Below are 23218 nucleotides of genomic sequence, written 5' to 3'. Positions count from 1 at the left end.
TAAATTTATCTATGCATGCAATGAGATATTATAGTGAAATGCACTGAATATCTTTTCCTTTTTTTAAAAAAAGAATATATATTTTATTGCTTTTATGGGATTTTTGTTTAGGTCGGCAGATAGGAATAGGATGAATTTTGAATACTAAGATGTCTTCTTCTTCCCGGCCAAATTAAAACAGCCATTACCCTTGTCTCCTTTCTCCATCCTTTTACTTCTAAAACTATATCATTAATTATGTCTTTTTCAAAATCAACATGTTTTTTTAATTAATAAAACACTATTATAACATTATTATGTCTAATTATGCTTTTGAATTTCACTCCTTTGTTTAATCGAAATTTGAAAATTTTGATTTTTTTTTTTTTTTTTTTTTAAATTTAGTATATGATCTTGATATTGATAATGGCAACTTGAAGTCGATAATGAACTATGTTTATTTTGGCTAAGATAATTTTACTCTAACACCTTACCAAAAAAAAATCAATATTTATTTTTTTATAGAAGACACCATTTTATTAAAGATGTTAGTAGGTTTTTATTGTTTTTGTCTTCATGTATACATACACCTAAATCTTTCACATTTAAATCTCTACAGAACCATGCAAAAAAAAAAAAAAAAAAAAAAAAAACTGTAATAGGTTATGGCTTTGAAAAATTAAAACCAACCAAATTTCATCTAAATTGGACCAACTTACTATTATAAAAAATAAAAATAAATAAATAAACCAATCAAAGCTTAACTAATTTCATCGATTCACCTTTCATCCTTACGAGAAAAAAGAAAAATATAAAATGTTTAAGGATGTTATTGTTATTATTATTATTTTTTGAATGGGAATCAAACAATTTTTTTTAGAAGAATAATCAATATCTTAATCAACTTAGCTCATGGTGACCATCTTTTACATTAATAGAATAAATTTTGTTTTATCATACAAAGTGTATAATGAAACTATACAAACATATATATACATATAACTCAATAAAATATGATTATAGAAACATCCAATACCCAGACACGTGTAGAAAATCTGTACCGTCCATCATCACTTCAATCTGCTACACTCAGCTCCACCAAAGCCTATTCTCTTCTTGGCCAAATCATACTCCACCCACATATTCTGTTGATGAACAGTGCCGATTATATTACTCCCAATCCCAAGCCTTCCCGACCGTCCGATCCCCACGCACTTCACCCCTTTTTCCACTTCCGCCAAAACCCCCTCTCCTTTGCCCACTAAAATCTCCACCCCATTCTCAAACTCAAACGACATGTTGCCAATTCTCCGCCCCACCACCGCCGCTTCGCCGGCGTTGAAACACATGTCGGCCACTGCGGCGAATTCGTAGCCTTTCTTCATCATGGGCCCCACTAATCTCACTATCTCTTCTTTAACCTTCTCGTACGCTTCGTCCGCTAAATAGGTGAGGTCCGAACCGGAGTCAATCATGGTTTGACCCGACCCGCTCGCGTCCGGTTTGAAAAAAGCTGGCGAGATGTTGAGCCGTTTTCCGGCTATTTTTATGCCCTTCATTGGGAGGGTGTAAGCCAAAGGATCGAGATTTGGGGAGCGTTGACTTTTGGGGAAAGTCAACATGGTGACGTATTTGAATTTGGAAGAATTCGGGTTGTCTCCAAGGTAGAATAACCCGGTTGGGTTAAACCGGGTTCGACGGGGAACGCAATAGGAGAATTTGGAGATTTTGGCTTGGGAGATGAACGAGAGACGTCCGGTATTCATTCCCAAAATACCCCTGTTTTCGGTGGAGGCTTGAGCGCAGCCGAGGATGACGGGAGGGGTAGTAAGGGAATTAGAGAAAGTGAATTTTTCTCTGACGAGATTGCCCTCAGCCAAGGTACCGTCAGCGTAGAAGTAGGAGTAATGGCAGAGACGATTTTGGTCACAAGAAGTTGGAAGGGTAAAATCGGGGATTCGGGGTTTACAGATGGGGTGATTACAAGGGAGGAGAGAGAAAGAAGAGGAGAGAGAAGGATCAAACGACGCCGTTTTAGGCTTGGGCAATTTTTTCTTAACTTTGTCGTGACATTGAATCCAAGAGAGTTGGCTGCCGGTGTCTAAAACCAAGTCCGTCGGCTGCGGTGGCGTTCCGATCGGAAGAGAGACGACGAGGGCGGTGGAGTATTTGACAGGAAGCTTGAAGGAGCCATGGGACGACGTTTTGGAGTAAAGGGAAGGGTATAATGGGGAAATATTGGAGGTTTTTTTAGAGAGAGAAAGAGGGAAGGAGAGAGAAAGGGAATTGGACTGGGAGAAGGAGAGAGAGAATAGGGAGAGAGAGAAGAAGAGAATGAGAAGCATTGTGGGGTTTTTTGATGGGTTTTGGTGGGATTGGTGAAGTGGGAGGTTGGGATTATATATATATATATATAGAGGGGAAAAAATAGAGGAGAGAGAGAGAAAAAAAAGGAGAAATTATTCGAGGTGACGATTTTATACAGTTAAATGTAAGATGGAGAATTCAAAAGTTGTATCCTAATTTTCTATTCTTTAACCATTGTGAGGTAATAGGTCGAATCATTGACCTATGAAATTCAAGTAAAATAGAGATTTCGACCTCCAAAACAAAAATAGACAAAACTAAAAAAAGCCATGTCTATTTTTATTTCCTAGTTTAAATTATTCATTTCTTAAAGTTTTCATATGTTTTTTTTTTCTCAAAATATTATACAAACAAGTAGGTTGTTAATTGAGAAACTATGTTTTTTTTTAGTCCTCTACGTTTATACTAAATTATGTTAAGATTGATGTATTTAATTACGAATTTTTAATTTTGGATTAGATTAAATAATTTAGTGGGCATAAAACCACCAAAAAAGAAGGCCAAAAATGGGAAAAAGGGAGACGCGTTTTCTCTGTAGAGTTGTTACATCTAATTAGTTTAGAGAGAGAAGTTTTGTTTTTTTTTTTTTTTTTTTTTTTTTTTGTTTTGTTTTTGTTTTTGTTTTTTTTTTTTTTTAAAAAAATCAAAATTGCATGGTGTTTTTGTTATTCTAAAGTCCCTTCGGCTCTTTCTTTTTCATCTTTTTTTCTTTTTCTTCTTTTCTTTTTCCCCTCTAAATGATTGATTTAATCTTTTTTTTTATGTTTATAATTACATATTTGGTCATTATGATTTGAAAAAAATTAAAATTTAGTTCTTATGATTTTAAAAGTTAGAATTTAATCCTCACTACAAGAAATATGATCTTTAGAGACAGAAAAAAAAGAAATTATATTGTATGACAAATACATTTTAATAAACCAAAGTCATAACTTCAACTTTTTTGTAATTGCAGATGTGACAATCACATAGAAATCAGATAACAATCACATAAAAATTAGATAGCAATCAAATTTTCAAGCGGAAGTTTTTTTTACATGTTTGCAAAAAAGCAAAATCTAGAGACACTCACCTTTTTTTTTATTATTATTAAAGTTGTAATTCCCATAAAAAACGTCACTAATGTTTTACTATTGTTGCACATAACCTTTAGAGACGAAAAAACACTCATCACATGGAACGTCAATGAAGAATTTTAGGCACGAATTTTCAAAATCGTCTCAAATTGCAATGAAATTACTTGGTAAGTCGTAAGAAAGTAGCGACGTTGACATTTTTGTTGAACCTTGCAAAATCGTCATAAATTGCAACGATTTTTTTTTTTTAAAAAAAAAAAGTCATATATACACAAACAATAACTTTGCAATGGTTTGTTGTTTCATCACAATAGTTGATGCAACAATTTTTGTTTTTGTCGCAATATTTTAATTGTGTTTAAAAAAACCTAATTCATTTAAGAACTTTCTAAGTTTTGTCCTTGAATGAAACAAATAAAATTATACAGTAAACAATGTATACACATGCTAATATTTGTTATAAACATTATATACACATGAAACAAATAAGCTTGAAAGTTTACATGAATATATAAATATGTTCACAAAAATCTTATAAGTTATCAACCTAAAACCAAGTACATGTATTAGTTGGTTTATGTACACAAAATATTTATCCACCCGAAAAAAGTGCGAGAAAACAATGATAATTCATTTGTTGTAGCCGCCAATAACAATGATCGATTTAGTCCTACACATATGAACATAATTGTTGCACATCAATATTTGAATTAAATATTCAAACCATAAGTAATATAATACTATCAGAAAACATAGTTAAACTTAAACTTAAACATAGTTAAAATCAATACAACAAATATTAATCACCTCTTTCAATATCAAAAAATATGTTACATAATTATCATGAAATTAACATGTCACAACCAAGTGTCGAACCAATCATCACAAAACCCACTACAACTAGGGTTGGCAACGGGGCGAGGCGGACTGGGGATGTACTCCCCGTCCCCGCAGGAATTTTTAATCTCCATCTCCATCCCCGCCTCATTCCCCGTTTTGAGGAGTCAGGGTCGGGGTCCGGGAATCCTCGTTCGGAGATCGGGTCCCCATGGGAAAAAATTCCCGGTCCATTAGTTTTTTTTTTAATTTTTTATTTAAAATCAATATTTTTTTGTATTTCTATTGAAATGATATACTTTTTAGATAATAAGTTAATATTATTATTATTTTATTTATTTAATTTAATAATAAAAAATACATTTTCTTATTTTAAAATTTAATAAAAAGTTAAAAGTTAATTATATTATGAAAAAAAATTTAAAAATTTGAAAAAATAAAAACAGTAGCGAGCTACTGTTATATATATATATATATATATATATATATATATATATACAATATTATGAAATAAAACTAAAAATAAATAAAAATAGTAGCTTAAACTTAAAGCTACTGTTATTTATATATATATTTGGGGTGGTGTCGAGGATGGGGATGGAGACGGGACGGGAATATGCTTCCCATCCCCGGTTTGGGACCCGTTTTGGGTCCCATTTGACTTCGTCCCCGATATTTTCTGTTGCGATCGGGGCAGGTACCCACGGAGATTTTTGCCAATCCTAATTACAACATCAATGGGACCACATCAAAAGTAAATACTCAAACCTATTCACAATTCTACTATCTTACTCTTCACAACAAATATAAATATTTCTTGTAACTTTTATTCATAGTTACAAAAACTTGTCACACATACTCAAAAGTAAATTTGCTTGGACCTAAATTTCAAAACCCACAACCCATATCAACAAATACTCCTTCCAACCCGTAATAACAAAGTCGCAATCAACAATATAATCACAAAGACTATATATATATGAACGAATGGAATCTCTAGACAAAAGTAACAAAAAATATGTGAATAAGCTCCAACTATGAAAATAAGATCAATATCTACTTTTTAACTTCAAAGGTTAAATAAAAAACTTCTAATCACGCGATAAGCTCCAAACAAAACTTTGTTCACATAAACATACTTCAAATCAAAATTAAAACATACAACTATTCATAATTTAATAACACAAATATTCTCAAAATCAAATTTTAAGCAATAATCTACGCTCAATCATCATAAATAGCATCCAAATCTCAATTTATTTATTCCAAACAAAAATAAATTGATTTTTATAATTAAATCATTTATTTATTTCAAATATGATGTATAAAGATTTAATGTACTTCTTCATTGGGAATAAAATCAATAAAAGCTACAAATTATAAGAGCAATCCATAGGATATTCCAAATGTAACTAATTAGTTCCACTCTTTGCATACACATCTGAATTGCAGAAGCGATTTCACATGTAAATATGAAAGAATCTCAATCAAAATTTCAGTGGGATAATTTACAAACACATAGTGGGCATATTGTGCTACTCACATAGTTAGGCGGGAAATACAAAAATTAAGTATAAAATATAACTCAAAATAGGTTAAAATGCATATTCACTTGAATTTCAAATGCTGAATCAGAAGCAATATGAAGTAAACTCAAATGACGATTTTAATCAAGCAATTTTCTCGAGATCCATGGTAATATTTGCACAATGAAAACCAAAAAATGGAAGAAACAATTGCAAATTTTCGTCGCTAAACTTGGGATGATTTAAAAATCGTTGCTAATTTTCGTCACTAAAAGCCATACTTCTTGTAGTACCTTGTAGTTTGATAATACCTCATAAAAGGTCCGTATGATTTGATAAAACCTTCATGAGGTAGGATTTTATCAAACCATAAGACTAAATTTTAATTGTAAACCATAAGGACTAAATTTTAATTTTCTTTGATTATGAAGATCACATTTGTAATTTAACTATATATATATATATATATATTTACAACAAATAGAGATATAGTAATTTAAACCTTCCATCTCAAAATAAATTAAACGTCAATTACCACTCGCACAATTTTGGTGATTGTTATATCTATTTAATTTTGTTTCTTTTTTTTTTTTTTTCTTTTTTAAATCCAATGAGAGGATGCCGATTCAAGCTTTTGAATTTTTGGTCAAAGTTGTATCTTAATTAATTAAGTTAATTATACTAAGGTTGGTATATTTAGTTCTAATTTTTTTTTAGTATTTCTCCCATTTGAATTATTATTATTGGTTTATAAACACCTTATTAATTGAAATCTTTTATAAGAATTTAGATTTTCCACTTTATTTTTTTTAATAATTTAGCATCTATGGTAAAAAATTAATATAGAAATTTTCACAGATAAAAAAAATCAAACTATTCATAGAAATAACAAAAAAAAAATATATTAATAAATACTGATAGACTTCTACCTGTGTCTATCAGTAATAGACTTCTATTAGTTTCTATCATTGATAGACTTCTATCAACTTCTATCCGTCTCTATCAAAGAAGATTAAAATTTTGTTATTTTATATAAATAATTTTGTTATTTTTTTATGTTTGAAAATCCTCAAAATTAATAGTACCATGAACTAAATTATTACCATAAAAGATGTAGAGATTTTTTTTATGAGATTTATAATGAGATTGTTAAGTTTTAATAAGATATGTTTTTCTTCTTACATATGCAGATTTATTATAAAAAAATTAGGGATAAATGTTTTTATAAACTAAAAAGAGAAACTCCAAACGTAATAATGAGTTATATAGTTATGAACTAAAATCTAGAGACTAAATTGTTGCAAATTTGAAAGAATAAGAGCTAAATTATTACAAGCTAGATTTCAAAAACTTAGGTCTCGTTTGGTAATCATTTTGTCTTTTGTTTTTTAAAATTAAGTCTATGGACACTAGTTCCATCTCCAAATTTCCTCATTTGTTATCTACTTTTCACTAATAGTTTAAAAAATCAAGTCAAATTTTGAGAAAAAAAAAGTAGTTTTCAAAAAGCTGTTTTTGTTCTTGAAATTTGGCTAAGAATTCAACAATTGTACTTAAAGTATATGCAAATATTTATAAGAAATACAGATGAAATTGACTTAATTTTAAAAAACAAAAAACCAAATGGTTTCCAAAAAGGACCTTAAGTTATTATTTTCATGCAAGTTTTTAGTACAATGATTATGAGAACGAAAGGGTCTAACCTCTAATCACAAGAGAAAAAGTACATACGATTACCAATTAAACTAAGTTTACTTTAATATTTTTAGGCAAGTTTAACATTTTCATACATGTTTAGGGAAAAATATTTTTGGATTAAAGTTACATGTTATTTTAAGAAGAAGGGAGACTAATGTAACATATTTAATTAAATATTTCTTGCTAGTCAAATAGAGGGGGAAGATTCTTTTAAAAAAAATGAAAGAAGGAATGGATTTGGCTAATGAAAGATATTTGTATGCATCTAGACTTCAACTCACTGGTCTAATCCTAGTCTAGGCTATGTAGGGATCATCTTCTTGAGATCTTTTTCTTAAATTATGTGTGTTTGATTTTTTTTTTTTTTTTTTTTTTTTGTTTGATAGACTTTGTCGTTAATTCTTTTCTTTTCTTTTGGTATCGTGGTTTGTTGTGCCTTGACTTCAGGTTGTAGGGTTAATTTCTCGTTTTATCAATGCAATACCCTTACCAAAAAAGTTCATTTTGCTGTGTGATTAGAGATACGTGACAAAAATGCACTCAAGTATTGCTCTTGACAAATAAGTTAGGTTGAATTTTCACATATCGTACGTTCATGTAACAAAATCAATCAGTAAAAATAATATTGGGAAACATACCTTTTTTATTCCTAGGTTTTCGAGTCTAATTTACCTTTGATCCATTGGTTTCAAAATGTTACTAAGTTTTGATTTTAATTTCTGTTTTATCCATAGTTTTTAAAATGTTACATTTTTGTCTTTGAATTTTGAGTTTTGTTTACATTTGATCATTGGGTTTCAAGATTTACACTTTTAACCTTGAATTTTCATCAATATTCACTTGTTTTGATTATTAGTATGTGTTAATATCTATTAATTATTTTTTTAAAAAATTAATGAAATAGTAATGGGTTAGTTTTCAGTAACTCTTATTAAATTAGTTTTAAAATTTCACTTCATATTTTTCTTTAATTTATTAACTAAAAATTAATGTCAAAGACCAAAATAAACATTAGAAAACATTTAGGAATAAAAGTGTAAAATTTAAAATATCTAAGTTCAAATGAAAAACCAAACTCAAAACGTATTGATAAAAAATGTATCATTATAAAATCTATAAAAAGACCAAATTCAAAACAAATTCAAAACTTAAAGATATAACTCTAAAATTTTGAAAAGGCTTATTTGGAAGAAATCTTTTCTAGTTAAACTTTCTGGTATTCAATTTTTTTTAATTTTTTTTTTAAATGAAATTGTATCGAGTAGGAAATCCAATGTGTCATGAGCGTACAATGCACATTGAAATACTTTTTCACTTTGTTCGAGAAAAAGTCTTGACGTACAACATTCAATTACAAAAGATACATTCCAAAGAGCAAGTTAATGATAGAGTTAGTTATTTTTTTTTTTTAAATAGGCTATTAGTGGTTAGTTTTTTATCTTCCTAAAAATATTTGTAATGTTTAACACTTTAATGAAAACAAAACTCAATTGAAGCAAACTTGACCCTCAATGCAATCATTTTCTCTAGTTTCTATTTTTCGTTCTCTTCATTTATCGTTATTCATTACATGATAGAGTGTTGAAGTATATTGATCATGAATCGACTTACAGAAAAGTAATATTATTTTTAGTATAATATGAAGTGAGAAGATTCGAACCACATACTTCTTAATCGTTAACATGTACTTGAGTTAAAGCTCATTTAAGCCTTGAAAAAATTTAACAAATTTAATTATGGAAAATTATTTCAAATGGTAAAACTGTTGAAACTATTTACAAGATCAGGTAAAATTTTAGAACTATCAATGATAGACGTTAATAGACATAACGTCTATCATTGATAGTTCTAAAATTTTGCTATATTTTGTAAATATTTTGATTCATTTTTTTAAATTTGAAAATAGTTATTTAATTATTGATATTTGATCATTGTAATGAGTTTGAATAGCATTTATAAATTGACATTCGACCAACACCAACACTATCATGTCGATTTGATATTTTGTTTGTCCTCGTAAAATCGAAAATCATGGTATTTTTCGAACACTAAAATCAAATCAAATAATTAGAGATATAATTAATACTTTCTGTGTTATATCTGTATTATTAACATGTTTAATTATTTGAAAATTACTTTTGAGTTTTAGTTCAGCTTTATATAAATTTAATTACCATTATTCCTTATTATCACTAATCGAATTGCTAATTATTAGCAGAAAACTTACCAGAGATAACTAATTAAGAGTCTTTTTAGATTGACTTTCTCCCTTGTTTAAAAAGACTTTTTTCCCCCAAAAAAAAATACCGTTTTAACATTTATAGAATCAATCCAAACATGTTCTAATTTTTTATTATTTTTTTAATACGTAACATATCATTATTTAACATATTTAAGTGACTCATTTTTTTAAGTATAGTTGATGTCAAAATCTTGCTAGGAAAAAATCGCCTAATAATTTTCAGGTTATAATAGTGTATTATAGGATAATTTGAAATTTGGGAAAAAGATGTGACTTAGGAAACAAAGAAAAAAAATCTCTAAGGAGACATTTGGTTTAAGATCTTAAAGCTGTCCAAGAATTAAAGTATAACTAAGAATAAAAAGTCTAAGAATAAGATTATTGGGAATCAAGGATGACGGTATTTGGTTGTCTATGAAAATGTTATAAAAAATTTATAGTAACAAATTAACTTTATATTTTATTTATAAAATTAATTATGACACCTCTATAAAATTTTGATAGACTAATTGATAAACAATAAATTCAATTCAAAGTTTTGAGCAAAATTAATTATTTAACTATCAAATAATTACAAATATTTGTAAAATGAGTAATTTATAATTAAAGTTACTTGATTACATAATTTGATGTATCAATTTGATGAATTTATATAAATATGATGTATTAATTAATAAAACAATCCAAATCAATTTTTTTAAAAAATAAATATAACATTTTGTGATTAAAAAAAATAATGAATTATAATTAATCAATGATAAACTAATTATAATTATTAAAAAATAATCTCATAACTATTAATCATAATGATAATTAATTAACTACCTATATAATTTATTAATGAATTAATAGTATAGTTAAATTCAAGTATGATAATTTAAAATTTAATATAATTTTCTAAATTATAAATTTAATATTCATATATTAATTAATTTTAATAATATAAAATAAAAGAATAAATTCATATATAAAAAGGGAAGATAGAGTGAACATCAAGAAAACTACACTTTTGGATGTGTATCATCCATGAGTATAAGGAATGTACGAAAAAACTTATTTTCATGTCTAAAGCTTCAAAATTTGTACCAAACAAGAGGATGTGTATCCCTTATCCATTCCCACCCTTATTTTCATCTTAATTTCCTCAATCCAAACGCTCATAATGTCAAAGTCAGCGATCATAACTATAGAATAGAGTGAAAACCAGAACTTTCGAGTACCTCATATATAAAATTATAATATTATATTTATATAAGAGAATTGATTTAGTGTTCATCTCAATCTTCTCTAATGTGATTAATATTTTTCCTAACCATAAAAGTTAAAATTGAATTTGAGTAATCCAATAATCAGTTGACAAATTTATTTGAGGCAAGTTTACTTTTATTTTGGATTTAATTTTAATATATTTGTTGGATTTTTGTCCTATTAATGATGTAAACATTTGGTAAGCTTTCAATTAAAGGAGGGGATGGTAATGAAATATTTTGAGCACCAAATTTAAACTAAACGCGTTTCTAAACTCAAAAAAGGATTTTTATTTTTTTTATTTTTTAATGTAATGAAAATAAAGGGGAAAAAAAAAGCTAGTCTCGACTATACTACAAAATAATGAAGAGATGGTTTTATTATTATTATTTTATAATTAGTTTATTTATTTAAAGGAAAAAAAAGTCTTTATAAAGGGTCATTTTCCTTTGATTTCTCTCCTACTTTTTTTCTTTTGTATTATTATAGGTCATTAGTATTAAATTTATTATTTTTGTCTACTTTCTCTTTTGGCCAATGCGCGTTCTTTATTAATTTGAAGTAATTTGTTTATATGCTAATTCTTTTTCCCTAAAAAAAATCGAGATTCTATTAATATTATCTTTTATTTACGGGAACAAGTATTGTGGGGCCGAGTGACCTTCATGGGTAGGTCTTATTCAAATTGATAACTCAAAATCAACCTATTAAATTATATGTTACTTAGATGACATTATACACATTTTTAACTTCTAGGTTAGAAGTTTATTTGCGATCGTTGTTGTTTTGAGTTCTTTGTAGACTTGATCTTCGATCTATTTTCTTAGGTCTGATGTCGAGCCGACCACACTTTAATGTCTAAAATAGTATAGGGAATATATAATTCAACTAAGTACTAAACAAATAAGGTAAGTGCTCTCTTTTGAAAATTACTTACTCTTCCCCTTTTGTGATCGTTGAACGAGGCTATTTATAATATAATTTCTCTAACAGTCGCTTGTGGTTATGTGTAACTCTGGCGATGTCAGAGTTGTTCTCAGCATTCGAGGTTGTAGGGTGCTAGATTGAGTACAACTCGCTTATTTCTCAATTGATATATATTTATAAACTTGGTTGGTCGACCTAAACCTCAAGAGTCTGACTTTGCTTTTTGGGATGTGTGTTCCCTTATGCCTCCTACCACCTCTTGATACCCTTTGGACCCATCCGTAAGTTTTGGACCTTGTTTTGGACAACCCTCAACAAATATATATAATATATATGTATCTATTTTCAATTTATGCAATTATTATATGAACCTCAAATTTAGTTTCTTAAGGTTGCTATAGGGTGTTTTTAATTTTTTTTTCTTTTTTTTTTCTTTAAATACAAAATATTTATAGTTTCTTTTTCCCTCGAGGTTTTTTTAAGAAGTCAAATGTTTTATATGCTAGATAACTTTTTGGGGTAAGATTTTAGTCTATTTTGATGAGTGGAATTTCATGTTCATGTTCATTTTAGTTTTTCTATTTTTTTTAATTATTATTCAACCTAGCTTTCAATTAATTTTATTCTAAAATAAACTATTTATAAAATGTTTGATAAAAATATTGCAGTCTTTTAGTTTAAAATATTTAAGGTGGGAGTTTTGAACCTCAAATTTTTTGGTCAATATTACAATGGTTTAATCAATTTTATTATGCATTAGTTGGCATCGAAACGTGATTTTTTTTTTTTTCATTTTACGAAAAAAAAAATATCTAAATGAATAAGTATTTGAAGCCATAAAATTGTAGATTAGATTCTTTGGTCAAATAAATTTTGAAAAGAATTCAGATTTTATTAAATGACTAATTACTATATTAAACTAAAATAGCTTCTAGGCAATACCTAAAATAAAAATTGTGAACTTTTGTGAAATAAACATTAAAAGTAAGGGCTAAAATAAAAAAATTAAATATTTATTTGCCATATCTCTTCATAATATAGATTAAAAGTTGAAAGATGGAACCATCAACCTTTAAAATAGTAATTTAAAATTAAGTTGTGATCAAAGAATAAATGATTCAACACCACTATGAAAAAAATATAATTTTAAAAATTACATGAAAAAGGAAAGAAAATAAAAAGAGTTATTCCCAAAAGGTTGAACAAGGGAATAGTGCCACGTGTCATTGTCATTAAAGGAGAAGATGAAATAGAAATAAGGTGGAGGCTCAGAATTTTTGTGGTTAAATATAAATGTTTAATTAATTTAAGATAGAAAAAAAAAAGTTTATATGTTAACATCAATACTAATGTGGTTGAAGATTGAACAGATGTTAGTGTTGATATTCACAGACGTCTTTAAAGAAAATTTAGTGGGATGTGCACCTCATTCTTCTATTTAAACATAGTTTTCAAGATGTTTGAGTCACAATTCACCAATTTTAATAATTTATTTTAAATTTAAAATCCTTAATTTATAAATTTATGTTAAAACAAATTGTTACAAAAAAAAAAAAAAAAAATTGAGTTTGCACTATGACTTTTTATGACACAAGAGAGTATACTTAAATTGAAGGTGGAGAAAAATATAATAAATATAGAAATGCACATTTTTTTAATGAAAAAACAAAAAAAAAAAAATTAGATCTTTTGTAAATTTATGATAATCTTTTTAATGTCATGAATATATGATATTTATTAGTAGTCATTAAAAGAAAAAGGCAAACAAAAAAGAAAAAAGTAATTTTCTCAAATGAGCTTAGCTGATCAACATTAATTGACACATGATTTTTCTCTTTTGAGGTTGAAGGTTCGATTTCCATCCCCATAGTTGTACTAAAAAAATAGTAATATTCTTATTTTATAATAAAATAATATGAAACTATAGATTACCCAATCCAAAATCATGTGTTTAACTAGAAGTTTAGAAAAGCAGGGTTTGAGACTGCCCACGGGGTGATCTCATTAATAACACTATTTTAATTTATTAAACGTGATAAGAAAGTCCGAAGTCCGAAGGTGTATTTAGACCAAGGAATTAGGAAGTAGAGAGTTAGGACATAAGTAGTTATGAACTCCACTCTTCATTTGGCCAGAGTGTTTGTGGTTCCTATTACTAAAAAATATCAATTTTATACATTTTTATCTCTGGGTCTCTCAAGTTCACAACTCAAACTTTATAACTCCATGGAGTTACAACTCCAAACCCTTACCTCAAACTCCCCTAAATGTTTGTTGAAAAGCTGGAAACATCACCTCATTTGTTAATGATTTGACCTATCCTAGGTTAACTAAAGGTGTGTTTGGAATGTATTTTTAAGTATTTAATTTAAAAAATAAATCATTTTAAAAGAAAATTGAGTGTTTGACAATTATTCAAAATAACTTTTCAAATGTATTTTAATTCCTTTTTATTAAAAGTGTTTAAATAAAAATGATTTTTTTGAAAAACATTTTTTTTCCAAGCCAATCCAAATGAGTCCTAAAACATGTTATTGAACCAGCAAAATTGAGGGGTTGAATTTCTTTTAACTTTAAGTAGCAATATGGGGGATGGCACAAAAAATTATGTCTTCAACCTATATATGTATGAAGTTTAGTAGGAACTATTGCCAAAAACTTCATGCAATGTGTATTAAGCTTTATATTAAACTTAGAGATATATGCTTGTTAAAATTGCTAAATTATAACAAAAAGGATCTAAATGATATTGTATATAACAATTTGAAAATCAAAACCAATACAATTAAAATTAGAAAACCAAAATACAGGAAACAAGAAATTAAGGCATCGTTTGGTAATCATTTCATTTTTTGTTTTTGGTTTTTAAAATTTGAGTCAATTTCCTTCCCTTTTCTTATAATGATTTACATCTTTTTTTAATACAATGGTTGAATTCATATTCAAATTTTAAAAACAAAAGCAAGATTTAAAAGCAACTTTTTTTAATTTTCAAATTTTGACTTTGTTTTTTAAACTATTGGTAAAAAGTGGATAACAAATGAAGGGATTTTGAGGTTGATGTAGTGTCTCTAAGGAAGAAACTTAAAACCTTTAATTTTAAGTAATTTCAAATTAGATAAAGGGAAGGTGTTTTGGAGGGACGATATAGTGTTATGGTAAAGTTTTTGTAATATTGTCATTTGCATATTTACATATACATTATTAGATTTTTAATATTAACGTGAATATTAAAATGGGCATAGTTCAATTAACATACAATATGTATTAACGATCAAGAGGTTTATGGTTTTAAATTCTTCCACTCCCATTATACTTAAAAAAAACACATCAATGTTAATAAAAATACCAATGTCTTACTTAGAGAAAGATAAATATGAATGAAATGCCAATAAAATGTCGGTGGAGATAGATATTTATAAAAAAAAATTATACATATAAGAACTGTAACGACCCGACCCCTAGGACTTAAGTTAGGCCGTTACTAAACACATGCATGCATGGAACTTAAAACCACACTCTGTTATGGTGAAATAAATGCTAATTAAATAAGATAAATTTAAAAGACTTTACATTTAATTTCAAATATTAAAAACAACGGTAGGGTACCTATAAATCATGATACTAAATAAATCTAGAAGTGATTCTAAATAGTAAGTTTTAAACATCAACATTGAAAGCTAAGAAAAACATGAAAAGAAGTTTAAATCTCATGAACGGAAGCATAAAACTGGTCCCAGTGGCTCGTTCATGAATTCCGCTTGTCATTCGCCGGCGTGTCCCTACTCTTACCTGAAACATAAACATGAGAAAGGGTGAGTATAAAATACTCAGTAAGTAACCCCACTACTGGGATCAGGCTAGACATCTATGTTCTCTAGATACCTAACTCTAGTGGAACATATAAACTGCTCTAGTCCTCATGGGACACATACATACATGAAAAACTTATTTATATCCTTCTGAAGTTAAGCATGCCCACTATCTCTAGTAAGTCTTGTAGGACCCACAACCTCTGGTGAATCCCGAAGGAAACACAATCTCTGGTTATGCATACACCTCTTTCATGTACACATAACATATTTAATGTGTACCTCTTTTGTACACATGGTTACGTATACACCTTTTTCGTATACACATAACCCACTGAATGTGTACCTCTTTCGTATACATGGTTATGTATACACCTCTTTCGTATACACATAACCCACTGAGTATGTACCTCTTTCGTACACCCCAGATCCTCTCTATAAATGTAGGGATGCGTACCTCTTCTATACACATGGTTATATATACACCTCTTTCGTATACACATAATCCACTGAGTATGTACCTCTTTCGTACACCTCAGATATGCGTACCTCTTTCGTACACATGGTTATGTATACACCTCTTTCGTATACACATAACCCACTGAGTATGTACCTCTTTCGTACACCCCAGATCCTCTCTATAAATGTAGGGATACGTACCTCTTTCGTACATATGGTTATGTATACACCTCTTTCGTATACACATAACCACTGAGTATGTACCTCTTTTGTACACCCTAGATCCTCTCTATAAATGTAGGGATGTGTATCTCTTTCGTACACATGGTTATGTATACACCTCTTTCGTATACACATAACCCACTGAGTATGTACCTCTTTCGTACACCCTAGTATCCTTTAGGTATGTATCACTTTCATACACACCAGCCGTAGTATATCTTTTTCATGTACTAGCGTCCTTGGACGTGCATCACTTTCATGCAGTCACATAATCTTGAAAAGAAAAGATATTACATCTAACCTCATATTACATATAACATTTACATAATCATGAAATCTCTAAAATCTCCTGATCAAGGTCTTGATCATGTTAATTAACCTCAACATACGAAATTAATCTAGTATTAATGGATCCACTCTAGTACATCACTTTCATACACTAACTCATGTAAACAATCAAACATTTGAAATTTTATAATACATCATATAACTTACACACTTTCATAATAAACCATATAAATAAGCACATCAACAAAATGCTCCAACTTTTACCTAATTTTAAGACATTCCCGTAGTAGTGTCGCTTAACTCATAATTTAGGGTCATGCTCAATCGTCCTTTTAATATATCTCATAAAATTCTAAATCATGCTCATACATTAATATGCTTCAGACATATTATCACATGCTCATATATCTTTTCTGAACAGTCCATTAAATCTCAGAATAGTCAAAATTATCCTAGTAACTAGTCTTACAATCCCAAACATAAATCATAAATTTATCGGCACAAATGTGGTTCCAATAGTAAGATTACTTACCTCAACTTGGTAAAAAAACACAAAACAAAATCTTCTTAGAACTTCTTTAGCACACTTGAATCAACTTAAAGTTGTGGCTTGGTCCAAGACAAATTCCAATACTTGATTTAATTAGTCAATCTGATCATGAATTAAATCCAAAATCAATAACTTAATTTTCCCACTATTACTCTCAATCCAAAAGAATAACCATTCAACAACTTACAAAACTTACTGATCTTCATCAATTTTCTGTAAAACAAAACGGTATCTAGCTTGATGGTCAATGCCTCAAAACATCCAAACCTTGAATCTAAGTTTCAAACCAAAGAGAGGTTACTAATTTAACCCAAAATCAAAGGGGTGAACTTCATATCCCAAATTATAAGGAAAAATAAGTCTTACCCAAGGTTTTCCTCAAAATTTCGTCAAAGATCGGGGCAATGGCGACCGACGACACGTTGACTTGTGGCTGCCATAGATAGGCAACGTGTGTTGCTGTCGGATGACATAAACTGTTTAGGCTAGCGGCTGGTAGTGAGGGTCTTGCATGAGGAGGGTTTGCGAGAGTGGGAGAGAAGGGGAATTTCTAATTTTATTTAGCAGCGATTATGAAAAAATCAGAGCTTCAAACAAAAATCCAACCGTTCAAAATGAAACTCTATATGTCTCGAAAGGCTGACCAAATTTGAGCACGATCCAGCGGTTCAAACTCTGGCAATCGACAATTTTGTAGAAGTTGTCGCTGAAAAACCGAATTGCTTTCTCCCCCAATTTTTTTATCTCTTTTCACTCTCATTTAATTTCAAAAAAAAAAAAATCTCAACTCTTTTATTTTTTCTAAATTTCGAAAAGATAAATAAAATATTTTATCACAATATCTCCAAAATCTCCAAAGATTCTATTAATTTAGAAATCAATTAACTTTTCAAATTATCTTAATTTAGGCTTCAAAAACCAAAATTAAAGGGTATAAGATCTACCAATTTGATACAATTAAATCCTTCCAAATATTTAAATCAATTCAAAACCACATGAAATTAATTATCTCTTTTATTTTTATTTATTTATAATTATTTTTTAATTTGACCCTAAAATCCAAAATCAAAGAGAAACAAAATTCAATATTTTCAAGATAATCAGTTCGAATATCTAATCAATTAAATTCAATTTAACCAATAAAATTTTTTTCAATTATTTCAATTTAACCTCAATTATCCAAATGAAAGGGAAATTTAAACTCAATAATTTTAGATAATTAACTTAAATTTTCCTGAAATTCGGGATGTTACAAGAACTTTATAAATACTTTAGATAAAGATAAACTACACTTTTTAGTCCCTAAGATTTGAGATTTATGTGTCAATTTAGTCGATTAGATTTCGAAAGTGATAATCAAATTCCTAACATTAAAAAAAATGCCTAGTCTTTAGTCACTCTCTTAAGAGAATATGAAAATGCCTAGTCTTTAGTCACTCTCTTAAGAGAATATGTTAAATAGTTAATGGAAACTGATGTGGCAATTAAAAGAATAAAAAATATTTGGGCGCATCTCGGTTTGTGCTAATCTTTATGCAGCTCATCTAGCTATCCAATCAATGTTTGTCACATGGGAATTTTTTTTTGAAAAAAAATAGTTTTGGACTCTTTTTTACTTTGTAATTAAGAGGGATACTTGAAGATGAGTGTAATCTAGACTCTACATTCAAGTATTACTTTAGAAGATCAAAACCTTTCATTCCCTTCTCATCCATCCCGACCTCCTCTTCCCCCTCTCTCCTTCAAACATCCATCGGCCAAGTAATCACCACCATGCTGGAGGGAAATGATATATATAACTGAATACACTAGCAAATTGATTACACCTCTGTTCAAACCCAGAAGTAAATCACATTATATAATAAGGGTTATGAATTGAAATAACTAAGAACCTCAAGATATTATGGAGATGTCAATAGGTAGTCAAGGCATGTTTATGACAAGTGTTGTCTTGAAGACAATTAGTTGTTCCGCATGAGCTGCAAGTAGATTGTAAGGATCGTCTCAGTAAGATACAACGACTAATTTTGGTAGAACTGCACCCTTAAACTCAAGATCAAAAGGAAAAAAAAAAAAAGAAAAAGGAGAGAACTCTTCAATTTAGAATGAGATGCAACAAATTAAAAACACAAGTTGCTATTTATAAGCTAGCAACTTAGTCACTCTCTAAAATATAAAATAAAATCAAATAAATACAAAATTGAAACATTTGTTAAATTTAACTAAATTGAGTTGTTACTTGACCAAAAATCAAATATAATTCATTCAAATTGAATAAACTACACATTTAACTTTCATATATGTTAAATTTGTACATAAAACCTCATCTAATTTGAAAATTCTAATTAATTAACCATAAATTTAATCTACACAATTAAATTCATTTTCTATGTTTCAAATATTCACAAAAGTTTTACTTTCATTCACTATGAATATCCAACATACCATGGTTGCAAACTACTACTTCTTCCCTATCCTTCATTTATTCTTCTCATTTCTCTTCTTTCTTGATTTCCTTCCTTTTTTTCCCTCCTACCACAAAACTAGAGTGTACTTAAATGAGTGAATGATTATACTTTATGAATGATATTATCATTAGATAGAAGAGAAGCCTTTTTATTTCAGCACAAGATGGAAGAGAACTTACCAACATAAGAAATCATTTATTACTTATTTATTTTTATTGCATGTGTGTTATTTTGGATAGGTGTGTTTTATTTTTATATATGACTGAAAGTAAAGATGAAATTTGTGGGAGTGATATTTGAATTTTAGAAATTGTCACATCAACCACTTTTGTAGATGAATGGAGTGACTAATAATTTTTTAAAAGTTTTATAAATGATATCTTCCAATTAAGTTTCTATAAAATATTATTTGACGAGGTTATCATAATTGCATCTTAAATTATTGGATGTGAATTCGAAAATATGTGTGCCTTTTAATAACTACTTGATATAAATTCGAAATACTTTTAGAATTTCTCTCTCATATATTTAACACTGCCAAATGGACAACTATATAACAATAGTTTCTGTCTCTTAAATAAACTATAGCTTTGTACGTAAATACACATAATGTATATTCAAAATCTTTAGCAACTTATTTTTTCGAGTAAAAAGCAAAGTCTCTTTACTTTCTTTTTTCCTCTACTTTTGCGAGGGACTAAATTATAGCTTTGTAAATGTCATAGATCATTCTCTTTCACTTTAACGGGCTTAAAATATAAATTTTTACTACAAGAAATTTGACATTTTATGTCGGTTGGAAAAACTAAAAATGAATGTATAATGTCGATTTGTTTTTTTTTTAAAAAAAAAAAACGAAACTGACATTAAAGATCTACTTTAATGTCAGTTTTAATCTGATATTGAAGATCCCCATTTATTTTTTAGTAAAATATCCTCTCTCTTTCATTTTTCTAATAATTTTCTTCTCTTTCTTTTCTCACTTCTCTCCTCCAAACTCTTCTTTGTTGCCTTCAATTTTTGACTTCACCTTCCAAATCCTCACCGTCCTCCGTCGATTGTGGGTGAAGAGTTTGTTGTGGTCCATCGATGGTCGATCGTAGGTGCAGATCTGACCTCTATTTATCGTCAATCGTGTAGCTCTGCTATGGATCCAACCTCTGCAAGTCGATCTGGTGTCTATTCATCGTTCACATGTAGGTCGTTCTCTGTTCAGTTGTCGACATGGGTTTGATCTACTCTTGGGTCTGATATGCTCTTAGGTCTTTCGATCTGGTCGTTAGCGTGGTGATTTAGCTCCATTTTCCAGATCCGACATGAAGGAACTCTAATTGAGGAGAGATCCTTGAGCGAAATCAAGATCGACTCAAATTTCCATTTTTTTTATTGAATATAAGTTTTACAGTAAAACAAGTACAAAATATGCATTTACATAGCATGATTTAATAAAGGAAAATTTAGGGTTTCTGAAACCCTTACCTTTGAAGAACACTTTCTTCAAGAATTCCTCGAACAAATCACGAACAGATCTTCTTCTCCAAATGGACACCACCACTTGAGAACCCTCTGTATTCTATTGGGACAAAAGATTCAGAAGAGGGAAGGGAAATGGAGAGGAGGAAAGAGAATTTTTTCAGAGAACTTTTCTCTTCTATATGATTTTTTTTTAGAGAACCATTCTCTCAGAGAGCATTAAGGAAGAAGATGAATCTCCACCACATTCTTTTTCAACTCACGCAATTAAATAAGAGAAAATGGGGGGAGGGAGTTGTAACTCCTTACATTTAATTTATTTAAATTAAATTAGTATATATATATATATGTTATATCAAATATAAACAAATTAACTTTGAAATGTAAAGAAAGCTTTAAACAGAGGCTATTATCCCGAAATTATCCATCAACACATCTACAAACACATTTAACTCTTAAACACATTGTAGAAAACTTAAAACCCACAAAGACTGTAAAAGAAATTCAATACAACAATGGAATTTGGAATATCAAAACAACTTGACTTTGATAGCACTGAAGGAACTCTAAAACTAGAGAACTAGTGAGCAGAAGCGGATTGTTCCAAAGTCCATTGAGAAAGAATACAAACATTTACAGTAAAAAAGAACAGATTATACATAACGAGTAAATTACAACATGCTTCTTAATGAAATACAAGGGATCGAGTATAATACCTTTGAAGAACTCTTTCTTCACGTATTTCCCTCGATCAAACTTCAACACGTCCAAACAAGAACTCGAACACAACGATCAACATAGCAAACAACACGAATTGTAGAATCCTCGATCCTCGAACTTCGAATGGAACTGAAACACCACCACAAAGGCTACCTTGGTATTCTCGGTGTGAGAATTCAAGAGTTGTGGGCTCTGTATGACTTTGGGTAGAGGAATGGAGAAAGTGAACGATCGAGTATGTGACGGAAGAAGGAAGTCTATCATATAGACTTGCTACTCGATTGTGCAGCAACAAGTAACTATCGTATAGTAAATTCGATACTTGATCGTTTAGGTTGTGTAATACTATTGTTTAGTAAAACTTTTCTACTCGATAGTGATTTCGTGGGGACGATTCAAAAGAATCATCATCTTCATCTGGAAAACTATTTTCTTTTTTATCTCACAGTTACCAAAAATCGCAAATAACTTCCCACTCAAGTCGGTTATTAAAAAAACTAATAATTAATTATCACATAATTAATATATTATAAATAAATATAATAACTAATTTATCATATTATATTTTTAACCTATAGTTTTAATATTACATCAGATGCAACATATAAACTATAGTTCTTTTTCTATTTTATGGCATTTAATATAAATCCTATTTATATTAATTCCTCCAATCAAATAATGTATCAAATACATCATATCAATTATATCACATATAATTGAATTAATTTAATTATATCATATATAATCAAATTTCCTCTTGTTAATTTGAATACTTCAAACTAACGCAAAATCTGATTCTCAACTTGAACCTATTGAGCTACCAATGGAGCCTTATGTACCTGTAGCTTGAAGCTCCAACGGTACGTGAATAACTAACTAAACTCTTTAATCACGATATCCACCATTCGTTAACTGTCAGGTACTCCACTAAAGACCGAAAGTTGCACTTTTCGCATTAAAGATATATTTCTATGTCCATATAACCAATCAACAGTGCAATAACCCTTCACAAATCGTTCGAAAGTACAGCTGAGCCAATTTACGTTTTGTGTTGTAGTTATATCTAACTCCTTAAGTACCACTAATTTCTCTAATGAACAATAAGTCATTGTCTCACTATGACTAAATCCTCTCTTCCTAAGAAAGGGTGTGGCCACTATGTTCAAGACCCAAAATCAGCCTTTAAATGAGCAATTTATTTACTTACCCCACCTTCGGGGAAAGAGTGAGTTCTGTCTTGTGTACCTGAGTTCCCAGCTCCTCAATCAGACGAATCCCCAAAATGGTAGACTTTTTGAGTTGGCAATCTAGTCACCCTCATCCATA

At 29.1% G+C, this 23218-nt stretch overlaps 1 protein-coding gene across 1 annotated transcript; it reads right to left on the bottom strand.

The window, feature by feature from the left end:
- Window positions 1–875: 875 nt before the first annotated feature.
- Window positions 876–2562, bottom strand: LOC120070208 (Eukaryotic aspartyl protease family protein). The gene has a single exon (XM_039022076.2). It carries the CDS (start codon window positions 2322–2324, stop codon window positions 1050–1052), a length of 1275 nt encoding a protein of 424 aa, XP_038878004.1. The 5' UTR covers window positions 2325–2562; the 3' UTR covers window positions 876–1049.
- Between the last annotated feature and the right edge of the window lie 20656 nt (window positions 2563–23218).

This window comes from Benincasa hispida, chromosome 1 (assembly GCF_027475165.1).
Source record: "Benincasa hispida cultivar pf3 chromosome 1, pf3_genome.v1.1, whole genome shotgun sequence".
NCBI classification, from domain to species: domain Eukaryota; kingdom Viridiplantae; phylum Streptophyta; class Magnoliopsida; order Cucurbitales; family Cucurbitaceae; genus Benincasa; species Benincasa hispida.
The sequence above is the reverse complement of the archived record's forward strand: the minus strand, read 5'-3'. Positions and strand labels throughout refer to the sequence as shown.

Coding starts and splice junctions, on each gene's coding strand:
- LOC120070208 (XM_039022076.2), bottom strand. CDS start 2,324: ATGCTTCTCATTCTCTTCTTCTCTCTCTCCCTATTCTCTCTCTCCTTC.